At 38.2% G+C, this 20217-nt stretch overlaps 1 protein-coding gene across 5 annotated transcripts in view; it reads left to right on the plus strand.

Moving 5' to 3' along the window:
• DACH2 (dachshund family transcription factor 2) overlaps positions 1–20217 on the plus strand; it is a 487625-nt gene that overhangs the window by 400068 nt on the left and 67340 nt on the right. For all 5 annotated transcript variants that reach the window (XM_054038771.1, XM_054038772.1, XM_054038776.1 and 2 more), the window contains 2 exons: positions 6593–6728; positions 8173–8253. In XM_054038771.1, coding sequence (XP_053894746.1) covers positions 6593–6728; positions 8173–8253 — 217 coding nt within the window. The remainder of the gene's footprint in view (positions 1–6592; positions 6729–8172; positions 8254–20217) is intronic.

A 20217-nucleotide genomic window follows, 5' to 3' on the forward strand; every position in this document is an offset into this window, starting at 1 on the left:
TCTCAGTCATTCTTTTTCCTTATTTAAAATATGATCCCCAGTTCTTGTATGAATTGCACTTCTCACAACTCTAGCTCTGGAGACCAGGGGAGATACTGAGTCTGCCGATCTCTTTGCCTATTCCCCTCACCCATATCAAGGTCTTCCGAGTTTTGAGCCTGGTATCTACTTACCCAAGGAACACAAGTCCAGAGGTTTCTCCTGAGCTATCATCTCTCTCAGGGATTGGTGTGCAGTCCAGCCGTACATTGATCTGACATGATTTCTGCTTTAGGCTGAGCCAGAATTATTATCTGTGTTGTAAATGTGGAAATGCACGTTATGCTTTACCTCCAGCTATAATGCGTTAGTTTAGGACCATAAAGTTTAGAACAAGTATTAAACATTTTTAATAGAAACTAAAATAATCATAATGCTAAATTAAGGTCCAACTGGAAGAGAAATATGAATCCTGATATTAGCTGATATCAAATGATAATTATATTATTTGGTAACTAAAACAGTAGTGTTTGTATATTTCCTATTTTAATTTTGGGTAAAGGCAATGGTAGGCCTTCGAAGTAGAAAAACTGCCAGATCTGTACAAAAGATGGATAGCTATTGAGCAGGCATCCAAGCTGAATCTCCACCCCATCCCTTCATATCTCTGCATTGCGTATACCACTTTTGAAGAGACATTTGAGGGTGGGAAAGTGGTTGCAGGATTTGTTGCCCCTATTTCAGTCCTGATGCAATTTAGCAGCCACAGAATGAGCTTCTGAGCTGTCCTATATCCTGCATGTGGGTTCTGCAACTTCACCCTCTATGTGGTTTGACACACAAACCCCATTTACTTGGTGACTGTGGAGGTTTGGGGTGAATTTCTCCTGAACTGTTTTGAGAGTCTGAACGATGGTTAAGCTGGCCTTGAGGAAGGCAAGTATAATACTGTAGAAACTCTAATTGGGACTAGTGCACAAATAAGTAAAAAAGTTATTCTTCAAGGATCTATGAATTACGGTTCTTCCAATAAGTTCAGCAGCTCCAAGTTTATTCTCGGATTAGTGGCAAATACTTATCTGGAACTTAAAACCAACAATAGCCCACCACATTTTTCCCTGCCCCCATTTTCATTAGCAAAGTCTGTTATGTTCCAAGCTGTCTTGCCATTATAGAGCCCTGTAGAGTACAGAAGGAGCACATCAATTAAATATGAAATATCAAGACAAATGTATGAATAAAATATCCAGCATTCAGACAAATGTCCAAAACCTGCTTGTCAGCAATGAAATGCCATTAAATCCTTTAGGAGCTCATTAATAGATTAACATTTGGAAGAGTAATTAAAGCTACATTGGAACTGAAAATAAATAAAAATAAAAAGGCAAATCCAACAGCATAGCTCTTCTAAAATTCTTGACATATAAGATGAGAATCAATACTATAAAATATTAGCGATAAGGAATTAAAGTTAAGGTGATTATGTCAAAAATTGGTAAGCCGTTCATATATACTTCTAATACAATTATTGTGGATGTAACTGTTATGTTAGTGCTTCACATTTCTTGTATGGAATAGCACCTCACAAGGGATGCAAAAGGGATACTGAGGTGAAAGCAAGGATGTCCCTGAAAATTGGAAGAGCTGATGACTTTAGTGCCATTAACCTAAATCATAACTAAAAGTAACTATGTCAAGCTTTGTAGCTACATTTTCTGAGCCAAAGCAAGATGCTGTCCTTTAGTAAGACAGAAATATATCGTCCTTCAAAAGGATTTAATACTGCAAAAGTCTTTTTTGAGAATTTATGGTACAGCTCTGTTAAGAGAAGAGAAATATAAGATATATAAAGTAGGTATTTCAGATAGATAAATAGATGAGATCTTCAGACATGTTTTAATTCTTTCATCAAATTTCCAAATCTGTAAATTATCTCTCTAATTCAGTACATTATAACATGGTTTATGAATTTTGCAAAATGTGAAAACAAATTGAACTTAGGAAATATGGCATTATTTTAGAAGTAGTATTCTTCTGATACTATAAATATAATGACTGCAGAAGCAGGCTGGACTGCAGCCTGTAGTGGAACTTCAGCTATTTTTAATAGAAAAAAATAAAATATATGAACAGTAACAGGTTTGTAAAATTCATAAATGACATAAAATGAAGTCATAATTGTGTAAAAAAAATTAAGATTTTAGATTTGCAATTTTCCCATTTAAATTCCCTCTTTGATTTGTTACAAATACTGTTAACCCTGTGTTTAGAAAATGGTGAGGACATTATCACTTGTGTTCTCATTTGTAATAAAATAGATTAACTTGCTGTGAAATTTTAACTAGGCTGAGACACAACAGTAGCTGCCTAATGAACCAGAGCACATTGCTGTTAAGTAGCTAAATAGATGCATACTGATTACAGGACTGAAAAATGGATCTGTTTACTTGCAAAGAAGAAACTGTTCATAGTGCTATTCATTATGGTAGGAGAAACTCATACATTTCCAAACAAACACTTAGAAATAGACCATTTCTCAACCAATATCCAGGCTCAGGTGATAATATTCTATCCTCATTTATAGTACATATGATGTAGAGAAAATTCCAGCTCTTCTGTTGTCTACAGGGAAAACTGTATCTTCCCAGTATATGTTAATTCTAGTAGGCAGTAAGATGTTAGATGACATAATCAACAAATTCTTTCATAAAATGATTCACTGTGTAATTAAGCATGACATTATTATTTGACACATTTATTTCTACCTGAACATTGTAAATTCAACATAGTATGAGTTTTAAGGCAGATTATTTTAAGTAGATTGCTTTATAGTGGGATACAATGTAGGCGTTGCAACCTTCATGAAGCCGGGTGGCGGCTCTTTGTCCCACTAGCTGGAAGTGGCACTGCCCTTTTAAGGGCTTCCTTACAATGGTAAGAGGGGAAATAGAGAAGGGGGAAAGTTTACAGGGAAGAGCAGGAAGCAGTTGGGGAAAGTCAGGAGAAGGTCACTGCACTGTCCTTCCTCTGGCCAGAAGCAAGGGCGTGGTATTTATATGCCATGCAGCTCTAGGGAAGCCCTCTTTTACCTGCATCAGGCTGACAGCAATCACTCACTCACCCACCCATGAACAAAAGGACCAAGTTCCCTCCTAACCCGCTGGGGGAATTACACTAGTTGCCCTTTTTGTTGGGGGGTGGGAAGGAGTTTTCCCCTGACTCCCAGATTGGGTGGGTTTTTTTCCACCTTCCCCACAGGATCCATGGGACCGTGTGCTGTGGAGTAGGAGGTTAGATTATAATGTTGCAATTTAATATGTAAAATTTGTGGCAAATGTCCAGTGCAGGTACTCATTATGGAAGGGATACAGTTATCGGATGAAATGGATTGCAAAAGAATGTAAAGGAATCCATCCCATACTGAAGCAGTAAAGGGAGTTTCAGGCTCCTACATCTTGTACAGTGGGGATCCAACCCCCCCCCTCCTTTTCCTAGTCCCTTTTAAAGGACTTGAGGAAGGGGGGTTGGGGTTCTTATACATGGAACAGTGGGGAACTGACCTGGTCAGGACCTGGTTTGAGTCCTGGAATCATTTGGAAATGATTAAGGAAAGGATGATGGCCAGACAATGAGAAAATGCAGTTCCAGAGAGGGCTGGAATCCTCTGTTTTTCCAAATCATCAACTTCTGAATTACTCAAATAATTTTCATTTAAGGATGACATATACTGCTGTATATGTGATTTCTGAGTGTTAATGTCCAGTAATTTGGTTTGTTCAGATCTTTTTTGTAGAGCAGTTGGCAAACTCTTTCCTTGGCTGTTCACATGCTTGTTATAGGTACATTACGTATTTTTGTGGCAAATTATCATTTGAACATTCTGAGTTGAAACAACAGTAGAGACCTTTTTAGGTACACAAGACTGTGACTGATGTCAAGTAGGCCTTAAAAGGAAGCAATTAAAGATAAAGTCACAATTTTGTTCACCTGGGTCCCAATTCTAAAGCTGCTACTTGATCAAATTTAATAGAAGGTCCATGCACAGAGAACCAACAAGATCAGGCCTGTATGTGTAAAATTCATTGATTACTAAAGATACCTCTAGGGTGGTGGATGGAAACCTTCTAATGTGACACAATAGAGGGAATTTCAAGACAGGAAGCCAGGGCATAAAGGCTCCTTAGCAACCACTAATTCCCAAGTCCTTTGCAGGGCATTTCAGAGCATAGAGGGGGAAAGCCTATAGGCCAATAGCTTTGACATTGTACTGATTTGCTGTAAGATTTGGAATGGTTGGATATTACTTGCTGAAAACAGTTGATTTTTTTCAAAACTTAAAGCTACTGAGGTTTGACATCCCTATAATAGATGCATATCTATTAAAACTTAATAATCATCTTTAATTAGCATTCTAAGACTACTGCAATTAAAAATCTCTCTTTAGGTTTATTAGTTATTGTATGTTCATTAAATAACAGATAATTAGTGAAAACATATCCATTGAGAATTAACAGCTATGTAATAGATATGCATCTGTTACATGATTCTGAAGCTCAGTTGTTATTTAATGTATAATAACTATCCTATTAAAAACACATTCAAGGCTACATTTTCACTGTGGTGTGACTGGAATAGACAAACACCACCCATTATTGTTAAGAGGAGATGCTCTTTAATTCCGTGTGCATCATGCTACAATGTATCCCTAAATATAAAGTTGAGTGTATTTTGGAGATGTGGTTTTAATGGGTAACAGAGTATTTTTAACACACTAACCAGACTGCCATTGGTATTAATGAGTTACAGCAGTAGATAATGAACAGAAATTATTAAGTTAATCATTAGTAAGGAGAGACTTTTCGAATCTACAGATCTGCTTCTAAAGGTATTTATTGATTTGTCATGTTCTCTACCCCAACCTCCGGAGTTATCCTCGGAGCTTCCCCAGATTATACTGTGGAGTGGTGGGGAATTTGTCCTTCTTGCAGAAGAGGCAAAGAATTCAGCTCCCAGAACACAGGGATATCGGGGAGCTGCCAGAGACCAGGACTGTTCACAAATTCAGGATCTCCCTAATTCTATCCACCTTCCTCATAGCATCGCTCCATTGCAACCATACTGCCAGGGACTCTCCCTTCAATACTACCTTTGAAGTGTTATAGGCAGTCTATCTCATGGAAGGAGCCACAGAGAAAAAGGCCCAGAAGAAGTACAGTCTCAGCCTGTAATATGTGCTTTTTAGTGGATTTTCATTGGTTATAGGATGTGGGAGTAGGTGGGAGGGGATAAATGATCAAATGTGTGTTACAGCTATAATTGTGAAAGCTCTAGGAAAAAAACAATCCATATGACATTGTTATTACAGGTGGACAAAGTGGGAGAATTTAATTATGGGTAAAATTTTGGAAAATTTTGCCATTTTTTGTTTTACTCCTTTTTCTCAACCCAAAGTATCACATATATTTGAACTGGGAGCCACATTTTAAAAGTTGTGTATGCAAACATGCACATGCATATGTTAGGTTTTGCAAGCACAGTCTTATATTTACTTCTAAAAAATGTTAATGCAGAGTTAATGTTGCCTAGAGCTGGCAAATCCTCTGATCTATTAAACTTAAACCTCTGAAAAACCAGAATGCGCAGTGTTAAATTAGTCTTACCGTAACTCTTTATTTTCAGGACAATCTCCAGATACAAGTGAATTTTAGAGCCCTTTGAAAATTAAAAGCAGGTCTTTGCGGGGGAGGGAGGTTCTTTTGGGAACCCTTTGGCCAGGTGACAACAAATTTGCATCAGAAAGTCAACCCCAACTCCTGATGTGGCACACCAATATTCAAGGCAATTTGATTCCTCCTGTGAGTTTTAGAGCATGTTTTTAGAGTTTTAGAGAAATTTTGTCTTTACACTGAGATGTTGTGCACTTTTGCATGCATGGCTTTGGAAATCTGGCTGATATAGTTTTAATGGGGACGAATGAAAGTTATTCAGGCAGACCAATGATTGTTTTTATGAATTTGCAGTTGTTTAGTATTTGTATTTATATGAATCTGAAATTGCCAGTTTAATCTGAATTTTGTATTTGAAATTTGACTCTTCTGTATCATTTATAGATACAGATAAAAATAGTAATGTACTGAGGAGGAATATGCATTTTTGTATTAATATGAATGAAAATGTAACAAAATAAAAAGTACCCCAAGTAACTGAATAGCTTAAAAAAAAAGCAAGCCGCACAGTAGCTGCTATGTCATGCTGATAAGGGTGTCATACTGATGTGGTTACATGGTGCCCAGATATTATATGTATGCAAGACTGTACAGGGTCTTTGAATGTGAGTTCACAAATAAGCTGAATTAATTTATCTTCAAAAGGAGATTTGCTGTTTTAGATAAGACTTAAGTACATTAAAGAGACAAGGTGGATGAAACAATATCTTTTATTGAACTAACTCCTATTGGTGAGAGAGACAAGCTCTCCAATAAAAGTTATTTCCTCACCCACCTTGTCTCTCTAATATTCTGGAACTAACATGACTACAACAACACTGCATACATAAAGTAAATGAAAACAAACTGCCCCGTTTAACAGCCATTATTTTGTTTTTTGTTTTAAGGAGAGGATTCAAGACAGCCCTTCTCCTGCTCCATCTCTGGAAGATAGTCAGAGGCCTGGGAGTCATGCTTCTTCACATCAGAGCAGTAGTGTATCCAGCTCTCCATCTCAACTAGACAACACACCAGATAGAATTGGTTGGTACTTTATTATTCCCAGCCTCCCCTCACTCAGACGTCTATTCTGTGGATTTGAAAAGTGTGCTGTGAAAAATACTTCACTAAAGGAAAATTGACAGTATTAGTTTTAAAACTGACTCTGTGAAGCAGTCATTTATCATTCAAATAAATTAGAGAAGCATTAGAACACAGGATATAAAGCTGCCTGTTCTTCTCATACTTGTTCATTACTGCAGAAAACCTGACCAATCAGATGAGTACATATCATGCACACATCAACTCAGTGTCACAGTATATTGCCCCTCCTATGATATAACATACATGTCTCTCCCACAGACAGCCTGTTTGACCTTGGGCAAATCACTGAATCCCTGTGCATATCAATTTCCTTATTTGCAAAATAGGATAATATTTCCTCGTTTTACATATTGTCGACAATTAATTCATGCTTGTAAAACTCTCAAGTGCAGGTGATGTCTCTTCATCTGTTTGTACAGCACCCAGCACAATGAGACCTTGATCCAGACTGTGGCCTTTTGATGCCATTGTTATATAAGTGATTATTAATAATAATACACTTGGAGATCCTCTGTGCTCCAGGAGTGTTAGGTATTATTAACTACGGTATTGTTGCCAAAATAAAAAAAATCTTTGAGGCAGCACCTAAATTTATGCTGAACCAAAATATTGTTCTGTGTCTAATAGTGATGTTTCCCCATATTGTGCTGGTTTTAGAAGGATATATAAATATTTTTTAACTTTTTCTATTTCCAGTTAAACACTGTCTAAAGAATTAACATAAAGTTCTTAGCAATTCTCCTGATCTGGAGTGATTTTAAATTCTATAATCAGTTAATTGTGGAGAAGGTAATGTTTTAATCAAATAAGAACAAAGAAAGTAAGCATCCTGAAATCATAAACTTAACATGTCTCACTGATTTTCCAGGTGGTAAGTAAAGAATTGCTCTCTCAACATCAAAAAGGATTGTCTTTTAGTTGTCATCCATCAATTTGGGTTGCTAACCATCTATCTGTCTGTATTTCTTTCTTAAGCTAGCTGCATTATAGATAATTACTGATTCTTTAAATCCTCTCATCTATTAAACATGTTTTTTCCCCAAAATGATTTCTGTGAAGCACTTTTGTAATTAGTTAATTTGAGCATTTTATAGGAAATTGCACTCATTCCAGTGGTAATTTTTCTTCTGTTCTGGTGTCTTTGTGTAATCAACTTAAGCAAATTTGCTTTTGCTGTTTATGTTAATACTTTGCTGTAAATGTTGAAGATTTGGAATTTAGTAGATGACAAAAAATGGCCCACCACTTAAGAACTCGCTGTATAAGAATGCAAAATTGCCAGAATATTGGCAGAAAAAAAATGTCATTTAATATTTTCATTCTGTATTTTGGCAATTTTTTTTCACTGGCAGTGTTACAGAGCTGTGCACTCTGATTTTTTTAGCTATGCTGACCAACACCAGAGAAGGAGAACTCATTGATCAAGATACTGGGACCAGTCTAAAAAAACTCCAAAAGGAGAAAGGTAGAATCATTTATTGTTTTTTATACTGCATGTGTAAGGAAATTAATAATGCACTTTAGCTGCATTGCCCACATTCTATATATCCAGTGGCATAACATGTTATATTTATAGAGCTGAACACATAATTTGTAATGAATAAGGTATCCAATGAATTTAGCCGTATTTCTGCTCACGAAGTATAAACAATAAGATCTGTATTTCTTTGTACTTATTCATTATTGGAGAAATATTTGGCAAATCTTTTAAATGTTATTAATTGATTATGAATAATTCTCTACAAATATTTGGTTAGCTACTTGGTACTGTTTCTGTTCCTTTACTGGGTGAGTGTGGAAGCACCTTCAGTGTTAATACTTGTGCATGTGAATTTAATTTCTGTGAATGCTTTTTAGGCAGTATGTTTGTTTTCTGCAAAAAGTCATACCAGTCAACTCAGTTGCTCAAGTTGGGGGCGAAATTGTTGGCAAAAGGTCCCCCTGCTGCTAATGTCAACAAAGCGTTGAGGCTTCTGCAGCTTTCAGTCTTATGCAGGGGCCTGTGGGCCGCTTCTGGGAGCAGTGCTGGGTCAGGGCAGGCAGGGAGAAGAGGTTCTTTAGACCCCTGACCTCTTCTCCCCTGGGGAAGAGAATGCATGTTCTTTCCTTTACTGATCTGTGTCTCTAGTTGTCACTGCCCTTTCCTCCTCCTCACCCATTTTCTGATGTTTCTCTATCATTGCAGTTCTTTCTCAAGGAACCCAATGATGGGTCCTATTGAGTTCATTTGAGAACTCATAATGAGTTCATGGAATACCTTGAGTTCATATGCCCCCTGGGCCCTTATGCTTAAGTCCTTCACTGTTGTTTCCCCTAACAGTTTGCATTTGTGTAGGCAGTGTGGAACAAACCAACACCAGGAGCTAAATAGTAGTTACACCAGGGGTTCTCAGCCTTTTTAACTCCAGGGCCCAGCAGGACGGGGGGACTCAGGGCTCCGGGCCGGGAGGTGGGGTGGGGTAGCAACCCTTGGGCATAGGTGTAGTTTGACTTCTGTTTTGGATGGGCCAGTGGGGCTCAAGCCAGCTCCACACGGCGGGGTCTAGGGAAGGAGCGCCACTCCACCCCCTGACTCACCTCAGCAGGAGTTCCCCTACCAACTAAGAACTCCCACCTTTTCATGTTCTCTGTATGTATATATATATATATATATATATATATATCCTCACTATATGTTCCATTCTATGCATCTGATGAAGTGGGCTGTAGCCCATGAAAGCTTATGCTCAAATAAATGTGTTAGTCTCTAAGGTGCCACAAGTACTCCTGTTCTTTTTGCAGATACAGACTAACATGGCTGTGACTCTGAAACCTGCCTTTACTTCAGTAATTACGTAGATGAGTATTTTAGTCTGAACCTGGAAGTGTGGTTGATTTTAATTTTGTTGAAGCATGCATGGTTTCCTGCCACATCTTTAGTCATTTTTCAGTGAAACAATGCAATATGCCCTATGAGGCTCCAAGATGCAAATCATATATTTGACTGATAGCAGTTGTCTGTCACTCAAGGCAGAGCACATCCTGTATAGTTTAATGAACTACAAAAAAGTCAACCCAAATCCCATATAAAATTCATTTTAAGAACTTAAACTCAAATCCAGACTTTCTGTAGTGATTTAATATCCCTTGTAACTTTTTGCATGAACAGGGGTATGAACACCAATGTCCTAGACAACTTCCCATGAAGTTTCAATTTATATAGTAATCTTCATTTCTTGTCCTACATTTTTATGTAGTGTTGCTTTGTTTCACCCACTGAGTGCCACATATATACACATGTATCTTATACAAGTGCTTGAAAGATGTTTAGGATGAAATTGCTGTTTAAAGATTGGTGCAAACACAAATTCCAGATCACTACTGTCTACCCAACCCATCAAAAATCTTGAATCAGGCCCTCCTCAAAATGCCTGAATTTGGCTCAAAAATTATAAGATTTTTTTAAAAGGGGTGATAAAAATAACCTATTTGCCTTTTCATTTTGCAGCCTTTATGGTGCACTTGGATCACATTTTCAAGCTGTTCTCTGAAACCATGAGGTTTAGAAACTTCTTTAAAAAAAAATTAAAACCCTCCTGTTTTACTAATACTAAACATCATGAGATTCAGGATAAAATTATGAATGTTGGCAATACTGTATATCCAAATAATTACAAACTTAATTCACATCTAGCATGGTGACTGGCCTCCATGTTTATTTTACAGCTCCTGGTAAAATCTCCATTGAGTGGAGGTTTCTATTTTACTTTAGCTATAGTGATCCAACGGTTGCCCCATGATGATTGGCTTTTGAAAGCCCCTAAACTTTCTAGCCTAGGCCTTTTTCTTGTGCTATGTAAATGTCACAATATTATTCCTCACTTAAAGTATCTCATCCTTAACATGAACTTTATTCCCAAAGGTTAGATTCTTGCACACAGACAGCACATTGCCACATAACATGAAAAATGAACTGCAGAATTTGTGCATCTGCAAATTAGCTGATTTTAGAAGTTACACAGTAATTTGTACCAACATATTTGAGAGCAGCATATCACACCTCTGTAGGAGATCATAGTTTTAGCACATATGGGTGTGGCAGTAATAGAAGAGGGTGATATATGTTGAACTGCTCAGTAAATACTACAGATATCATTTGTATAAACAGTGAGCTTCATTTTTCAAACACTGCCACTGCTTTTAGCGAAGGAAAATATATTTACTAGAGAAAAGATTAGGAAGGAATGTAGTTAAATAAAAGTATCAACATTCATTAAGTATGACAAGTAAGCACTTTATACAACCGTGGCAAACATATGTTTTCACATCTGTTTTGAGTAATATCATCATGATTTAAAAATGATTTATAGCTGTACACTCCATAAAATGGCAGCTTTGCTGTAACTTGGAAATTTTCAGACAATGAAGAAATTATTATTGAAGACATGTATAGAACATGTTTTTTTGTGACATACACCTTTTTATAACTTATACAAATTTGAGCATTCTGACACAATTAGGGGAGTAACAAAATGAAAATTAACTAACTAAAATTCAGCTGCTGGAGTTACTAATGTAAAATCTCAGCACAAGAAACAGTAAGAGTTTATCCTAGTTATCAGTGAATGCTGTAATACACTTTAAAATAAGCAACTTTCAGGCATTTTCTCCTCCCATCGTATAGAATGATGTCAGAAACAGACAAAATATATGCTTTAATCAAAATAATTTTGATTGAGTTAGTCTTTAAGAAAAAAATAGCTTTAAAATACATATTACTCAGTTGTTGTTATGATATGGCAATCTGTATATACAGATCTGTATAATATATGTTACAGATTATCATTTTACGTTAATAAAAATACCACAGAGGTGTCAGGACACCAGATGGCACAGAGGATTAGTGATAGGTTACGGAGATTTTCACCTTCATGATGGCAATTCACATTTAGTAGGGTCAGTAGCGAGTAATAAAACTGCGGCTGCTGGCATATAGTTCCTGATTCTTCAGGGTATTTAAGCGTGTGCATAACTTTTAGCTTGCTGAAGGAGAAACAGCATAAACTCTCAATTATAGAGGGGCTTTTAATCCTCGAATTGAACAGTTCTGAAGTTCCCTTTGGTGGATGACTGTTGTGGTTATACATACTAGCCAGTATATTACATGTGGCTGAAAACCATATTTAAGGGTTGTTTTGTAGTTTATTTGAAATTATTTGGTGGGCTCTTGCAAAGGAAACTAGTTGAGCTGGGCAAATTTCTCACAAAATTTTCCACAAATATTTGCAGATATTAAAGTGAACTTTGAGCTCAAATGGAGATGGTATCTTTTGTGTGGGACAGGTCAGTGCTCAACCCAGCAGAGAATAGGCTTCCCAAACTCTTCCCCAGAACCCTATCACTGAGACAATTAAATAAGCTAGACAAGAATATTTGGCCATTACCTTTGCAAGTAGGATCATGCATGAGCCTGCAGTTATTGTTTGTGACTATATGAAGAGAAAAATTAATTTAAACTTACACCCAGGGTAAGTTTATTAAAAGCCAAAGCCTACCTCTGCTGCTAATGAAGTCATTGGGGTACATTTAGGTCAATGATAAGCACTTTTAAAAATCCCACCCAGATAATAAAGCCAACCAATAAATCACGCAGTAGCCTATTTTTTTCTAGCAAAGATCCCTGTGCTTTCCTAGAAAAGTTTTAAAATTTTATTTAGTACCTTAGTCCTGTTCCCTATCTGTGTCAAAACTGCTCCCTTACCCTGAGAGGTTCAAAGCCTCAGCTTTTTCCTGACTGAGTTAAACAGAAACAATACTGTATCTTTTGGTCAGTCACAATTAACCATCACAGCACAAATTTGGAATATCAAGAATCAGATATTCTCGGCGAACTATTCACAACTGAAGTAAAAATCTTGCAAGAAAAAGTTGTTGTATAAATGTGAATAACAGAATCAGGGGATAGTTTGACAAGCTCATGGTTATACTTGGAGCTGAAACAGAGACTACATTTGTTGAAAAAATTATTTGCTCTGAATTAGTTGCCCAGTTCTGGAAACTGTTCTCTAGCACTCTCTAGGCACTTAGGCAAAGCCCTGTGGGATATGTTCTATTTTTTCTACAGAGAGTTTTGTCTCCAGAGCTGTGAATCTGATATCTATTACTTTCCTTTCTTTTTCTTCTTCTTCTTTTTTTTTTTTTTTTTGAAAAAAAACCTCTTCCCATATTATTCAAAGGGAACTGGGGATTTTGCATCTTTTCTGACAGCTGAGGTATCTATAAAAGTTCTACTGAAAGTGACAGAAATATTTACAGTTGACTGGAAGCTTGAGGCAACTGAAAAATTAGCTGTTTTGTTTAACACATTTCATTAGATGACAACAGACTTTTATACAGTTTGAATTAATCATTGCCAAAGGAGGAGTAGGTTATTTAAGTGTGAGGGGAAGAGTAAAAACAGTGCAGACCACCTGAAACAGCAACTGGCACCATACTATATGGAGGATGTGCTCTCTTGAGACAGAACTTTTCCAACAATTAAACTGAAAGCATCCAGATGGAGTCTACAAGGAATAAGAAAAGAACTAAAGGGCATGAAGCTGAAATACACAGTGTGTGTGAAATACAGAAAGTGCACAGTGTATGTCAACACTTATTCAAAATTTTCATGATGGGTATATCTTAATTCACTCACTGGCTGTGTTGTCAACATACCAGTATTTCACAACATGTTCAAGACATTCTGCGAAACAAGAAATATTTAATTTTTATTTCTTGTGAATGTTCCTCTTGAGAAATATTGAAGACTCCCAAATTAAAAATAAATTCATGTTCCTTTTGATATCTCTCACCATGCACACTACAGACTCTTAGGTCATTTCATAACAGTTGAAAGAAATAATATAGAGTTAAAAGAAAGTCATGGGGTTTCATTTCACCAGATCCTGTGCCATCCAGGTGTTCAGATACACTTTGACCCCTGTTCAGATTCCAGGTCCATCTTTGGATCAGAGGAGGACTTTTACTTTGGTGGCTGATATTCGCCATTCTGCTTCCAAGCATTCCTCAGATTTGAGTAAGAAACAGCTGATCTCAAGGAAGAGACAAGCTTTAAGGGCTACATCATCTTCACTTGAAAAAAGGAGATGGGAGATTATTAATTTTTCTCTGGATCTATCTGTATCTCTTCCTCCTCCTAAGATTCCTACAGGGTCTCAATGAAGAGCTTTCTCTCCATTTATTTGTCTCCATCTTCCGGGTCCATTGCTGGTTCTGGTGCAGTCCATCATGGATCTGAGGCTGGATCCATTTCCAGAGTAGGATAGAGGAAGAATAAAGAGACCTGTTTCCCCTTATTTCATGCTGCCTTTTGGCCCTCTTCCTGCAGGTATGTTCCCAAATACCAGTTGCTGGGGAGAGAGGCAGTCCTGGCTCGTTGGCCTTATTGGAGGCCACAGTGGAAATTTTTCAGTTGTCCTCCTGATGTTTCATCTGTAAAGGATCTGGCAAGGGAGAAAACCTCAGATCCACTTTTACCAGACAGGGGTGCCACATACTCCGTCTGAGGAAGAAGATGACATCTTTTTTTGAACACGAACGATGATTTGTTACCAAATGAGTTTCTGCCTCTTCCCCTTCTGCGGATGCTCTGCAGTTTCATGCCCTGGTGAATTGCATGGCATCCACATTGAACTTCCCTTCAGTACCTGTGGGGGAAACCTCCCATTCGGTGTCCAACATTCTTGGAACTACTTCCAAGAGTAGGATGTCATTACCAATTCTCAGTGGTAGACTGCAGCCCACTAAGATTGCTTGCTCCACCCCTACCTCTTGCCAGCCTATTTTCGAAAGGGCAGACAAATTATAACAGATACCCTTGGAAGGGTTTTCATATTTTCGCATACACCCTAAACCTAATTCATTGGCTGTGGCTGCAGCCAGTAGTAGATTGAGGTCTGGACAAGCACTTTCCACTCCAGCTGAAAGAGAAGGGAAGAGGATTGATTCCCTAGCGAGAAAGGTATTCTCTTCTTCCTGTCATGGTATTAAGGTGGCAAATTACCAAGCAGTTATGGCCCACTATCAATTCCACCAGTGGGAAAACATGGTACTGTTTGTGCAGGATTTGCAGGAAGACAAAAGGAGAATGGCAGATGTGATTATAATGGAAGGCCAAAATGTGGCAAAGCACGCTTTCAAGGCTCCATTTGATGCCTCAGACTCTTCTGCTAGAGCATTGACTTCTGTAGTTATTCTGAGGAGACAGTCCTCTGCTTTTGCTTTGAATACAGTAGAGCCTCAGAGTTACAAACACCTCAGGAATGGAGGTTGTTCATAACTCTGAAGTGTTCGTAACTCTGAACAAAACATTATAGTTGTTCTTTCAAAAGTTTACAACTGAACATTGACTTAATACAGCTTTTAAACTTTACTATGAAGAAGAAAAATGCTACTTTCCGTTTATATTTAACAGTACTATACTGTATTTGCACTTTTATTTTTGTCTCTGCTGCTGGCTGATTGTGTACTTCTGGTTCCAAATGAGGTGTGTGATTGACTGGTCAGTTTATAACTTTGGTGTTCGTAACTCTGAGGTTCTACTGTACTAGAATTAAAGTGGTGGATCTCTCCTTTGAAGGGGATGGTCTTTGGGCTTGATTTCTTCTAGAAGACCTTCTGCTCTTTTCTTCTCTTATCAGAGTCAGCATTATCTGCCATCTTCCTCAGCTTATTTTTCATCAAATCAAAGAGGTCTACAACAGCACAGCAGGCTACTTCTTTCCAAAGCCAACACAGAGAGAAGTCTTTTAAATCAAGGTTTAAATCTAAGCTCTCTCCCTTTCATCTTGGTTGAACAGCAAGCCTCAGAGTTGATATGAGGATCAAGAATTAAGAACCAGTGAGCAAAGCCCCTTCCCTTCTTCTGTTTTGAGGCTGGTTAGCCCATTTTTATCAGCAAATGAGGCTTCTTACACTGGACAAATGGGTTCTAGGAATTATAGAGAAGGGGTATGTCATTAAGTTCAAGAAACTATGGCTCTTTAATTTTCCCCTAACCTGGCCTTTTCAGGGAACCTTCTATGAAGCTATTCTACATTCAGAAGTGCAAAAGTTGCTTCTGATAGGGGCTGACAAGAAGGTATCTGGGCACCTGAGAAAGCTTTAGATACTTTCTGGTGTAGAAAAAGAAGGGGGCAGTTCCTCTAATTTTAGATTTAAGAAACTTGAACATTTGAAAGTTTGTTTCATGTTCACTATGGCCTCCATAATCCCTTTGCTTTCAGCTAGGGAATGGTTTGTGACTTCCGATTTAAAGGATGGATATTTTCATATCTCTATTTGACACAGTCATCAAAAGTATTTTCATTCTGTGGTGATGCGATGCCATTTCCATTACAAGGTGCTTCCATTTGGCCTGTCCAAAACATAAAGAGTTTTTATGAAGTGCCTTTCTGGGGTAGTGACTCATATTTTGATGACTGGCTGTTTAAGGCCGTTGCTCACACGGATCTGTTAAACCACATTGCTTTTACAACTTTTTTTAGACCCGGGATTACTTACGAATGTGAGAAAGTAAACCTCTGTTTGAACTCAGAGAATTTTATTCATAGGCTCCATATGGGACTTGGTAGCAAGGAAAGCCTTACCAGATGACAGATTTTTTTTAAATTGTTCAGTATGTTTTAAACATTCAAATACATCAAACTCAGAATGTAATTTTCTTTCTGGATCTCATGGGTGTCATGACAGCTGCTATTTATGTGACTGTTTGCAGGTCTCAGAATGAGGCCAATGCAGCATTAGATGTCTCATGTCTACAGACCAAATATGGACAATTTACAGATGTTAGTCAGCATGCCTTGAAATATTTTGGATTCATTGACATGGTAGTTAATTAGACCATATGTTCTCAGAGATGTCTAGTTCAGTCCCCCTTCACCATCAGTGAGGGGTAACTTCCGATGTGTCAATGGAAACACATCTGAGTCATCTTACAGTTTGAGGTCACTGGACTTCTCAGGAGAGAGGCTTGTACATCAGTGTGTTGGAGTTAAGTGCTATTAGTCTGGCCCTCAGATCATTGCTCCTTCCCTCAAGTACTAATGGACAATACATCTGCTATGCATTATGTCAACACACCGCTAGTGGGGGGGGGGAGGGGGGATGACAGTGCTCACTGCGCTCAGCTCTGTACAGTGGCAATCAGATTATGGGACTGGTGTATTCTCCAGGACATTTATCCAATGGTCCTGAATTTATCAGGAGAAAACAATGTGGTTATAGATCATCTCAACAGGGACAACTGTCAGATGCACGAATGGTCCTGAAGGATCAGTTGAATCAGGGCATCTTTTCCAGTTGGGGTCAGCCAGCTGTGGACCTATTTGCTATGACATGTTGCTGTTTCCACTCAAGAGTGGAAAGGGACAGTCAATCCATCTTGAGTGCTTTCATTCTGCACTGGGGAAGAGGCCTTCTCTATGCTTTCCTCCCTTTCCAATAATCCAGAAGTTGGTAAGGAAGATGTGTCAGAACAGGGCAAGGATAATTCTGATTGCACCAGGGTGGCTGTGTCAGCAGCGGTTGACAATTCTGTTTCAACTGTCCATCTGCATCTTCCATGTATTCTTCTGTCTCAAGACCTTCTACCTCAGTAACAGGATACTTCATCTGGGTCCTGATGGCTTGGGCAATCAGACTTTGACTCTGTCTACTCTTAGGTGTGGTCTACACTGAGGGGGAAATCAATCTAAGTTATGCAACTTCAGCTATGTGAATAACGTAGCTGAAGTCGACGTACTTAAATCTACTTACCGCGGTGTCTTCACTACGGTGAGTTGACTGCTGCCACTCCCCCATCGACTTTGCCTGTGCCTCTTGCTGAGCTGGAGTACAGGAGAGCACTTGGGATTGATTTATCGCGTTTAGACTCGACACAATAAATCGATCCCTGCTGCATCGATTGCTGCCCACCGATCTGACCAGTAGTGAAGACATACCTTTTGACAGACTCTGTCGACTCCATCTGAGAAGGAACACTCACATTCCTTGTCAGTGCAAACTGTAGTGCTTAATTCTAGAAAGCTCTCTACCAGAAAGTGTTATTTGAAATGGTCCAGATTCAGGGCTTGCATACAGGGAAAATCTGATTCTCCTGTCTCAGCTTCCATATCTTGTGGTTTGGAACATTTAACACACTTAACAGAGGCGTTATCTAACTCACATTTGAAAGTTCATTCGGCAGCTATATCAATTTACCATATTTTGGTTGATTGTAGATTGCTGTATGTGCATAATACAGTTAAGAAGGGGCTGTCTAATGTGTATCCTCCTTTAAGAAATCCTGTACTCCCTTGGGATCTTAATTTGGCCTTACCTACACTCATGAAGCCACCTTTTGAACCCTTGGCAGAGAGTTCTCTGTATATTTCTCTCTTAAGGCATTCATTATTGCCATAACATCAGCCAGATGGGTGAATGAATTAAATGTATTGATGGCTGATCCACCATTTATATCTTTTTGTAAAGATAAGGTGGTTCTTAGATCTGATCGCAGGTTTTCCCAAAAGTGGTTTCTGAATTTCACTTCAATCAGACAATTAATATGCTGGTATTTTTTTTTCCAAAGACACATTCTAATGAGGGGAAATTGGTTTTATATTCTGTGGTGCAAGAAGAGCTCTCACATATTACTTAAATAGATCTAAAAGTTTTCAGATATTCATCTAGATTATTTATGTTTTATGCTAAGAATCACCCTGGGTTATACGGTGTCTTCCCAGACTGTTTCTAGATAGATTAAAAATGGTATTGTTCAATATTACACATTAGCAGAAATTCCTGTATTTACAATGGTACAGCCTTGTTCCACCAAAGCTTTGTCAGTGTCTTTTGCTTGCTTTAAGCAAATCCTGGTTACTGAAATTTGCAGAGCTGCAACCTGGAGTTCTACATACATTTTTACTAACCATGCTTTAGATTTGGCTTCAAGGGCTGATGCTAGATTTAGCAGAGAATTTTCTTATTGTCTCCATTACTGTATCTTCAAAATCTTGTGGAGTTTTGTACCTTCGAAGAAAGTGTGTGTGTGTGTGTGTGTGTGGGCATGCACATGCTGCTCAGGCATGCATTCTCAGAGGTTTATTTTCTGATATGATGTATTCATCAATATGAGTTGAGTTGATGTGATCTGGATTAGACCATCCCTTTTTGAAAGTTTGGCTTCCCCTAACAGCACATTTTATTGGAAAAACTGCTGATGTTAGGAAGGACAATGAAGGCTGAGGTCAAACATCATTCTTCATTGGAAAACTTTTTTAGAAGCTAGCAATTTCTGCTTCTAAGGAAGGTGTATGATATCAGCAAAGAAATTTTTGGTAGTTTTCATTGCATCTGATTTGAGGTCAAGGTAAAAGAACAATATTAAGTAAACAATAATAATAATAATGATAAAGTAATTTTTCCCAAATGTCTCCATTACCTGGGATAATCTCAAAGAAATCTATGGCAGTTGCACTTATTTAACCCCATGTTACATTTGCAATGGTTATGTTCTGAGTTAGATTAACTATGAAGTCTTTCATGATACTCATAGATAGGTGCGAATGTCCCAATTAAACTTCACTCAAATCTTGATTAACATACTATAATTGACAGTATATTTTTATTTTAAAAGTGCAGATTCTGACAACACATTCATATCATATAGAAATGGTGACTAGATGACTCACGGTTTTGTTAATGGGATCTGGAACTTTGAGGTATCTGTTCTGAACCCAGAAAAAGGCTGGAGGAATGAAAATCTTTCCGGTCTGATGTGTTTAGTAACTAATATATAATGAGTCTTGGTGGCCTGTCCATTTCCAGTCACAGAGGAGAGACCACGTGTTGAATAAACATGATGACTGACCAAACTGACCAGTCCAAGAGAGTGGTCCCTTTAGGTAAGGTTTAGGTAAGGCAGAGCAACGTGGAGAAACTTGCGCTGATGCTGTCCATGTTGTAACTTTTACGTGGTCAATTAGAGAACTCCAGTTTCTAGGGCTGCAAATCCTTCACAAGCACTAAATTAATTATAATGAAATATAGTAAAGTGTGTTCATTTTTCAAAGAATAGTTATAGTAATTGGATTGTAGCGTTTACAGACTGATTCTTGACCCCCTGCTTTGTCCCCTTTGCATCACATCTGTGGCACAAAAGGTCAGAAATTCACCTTAAAATGCTGCTGAGGATTCCTATTGCTTAGGGAAGTGGTTCCTAAACTGGGGTTCGCAAGAAAAAAAATCATTAATGGCGGCCGGAGGACCCCGGCATTGGAGGCAGCAGGTGGGACCTGGTTGCAGGGCAGACAACCCGAGCCTCAGGGAGAGCAGGGCTGTGCAGTTGGGGCTGGCAGCCCGAGCCCTGCCCCCCTTCAGCAGAGGAGCCGTCAGCCCGAACCCAGCACTC

Source organism: Malaclemys terrapin, chromosome 9 (genome assembly GCF_027887155.1).
Source record: "Malaclemys terrapin pileata isolate rMalTer1 chromosome 9, rMalTer1.hap1, whole genome shotgun sequence".
Lineage (NCBI taxonomy): Eukaryota > Metazoa > Chordata > Testudines > Emydidae > Malaclemys > Malaclemys terrapin.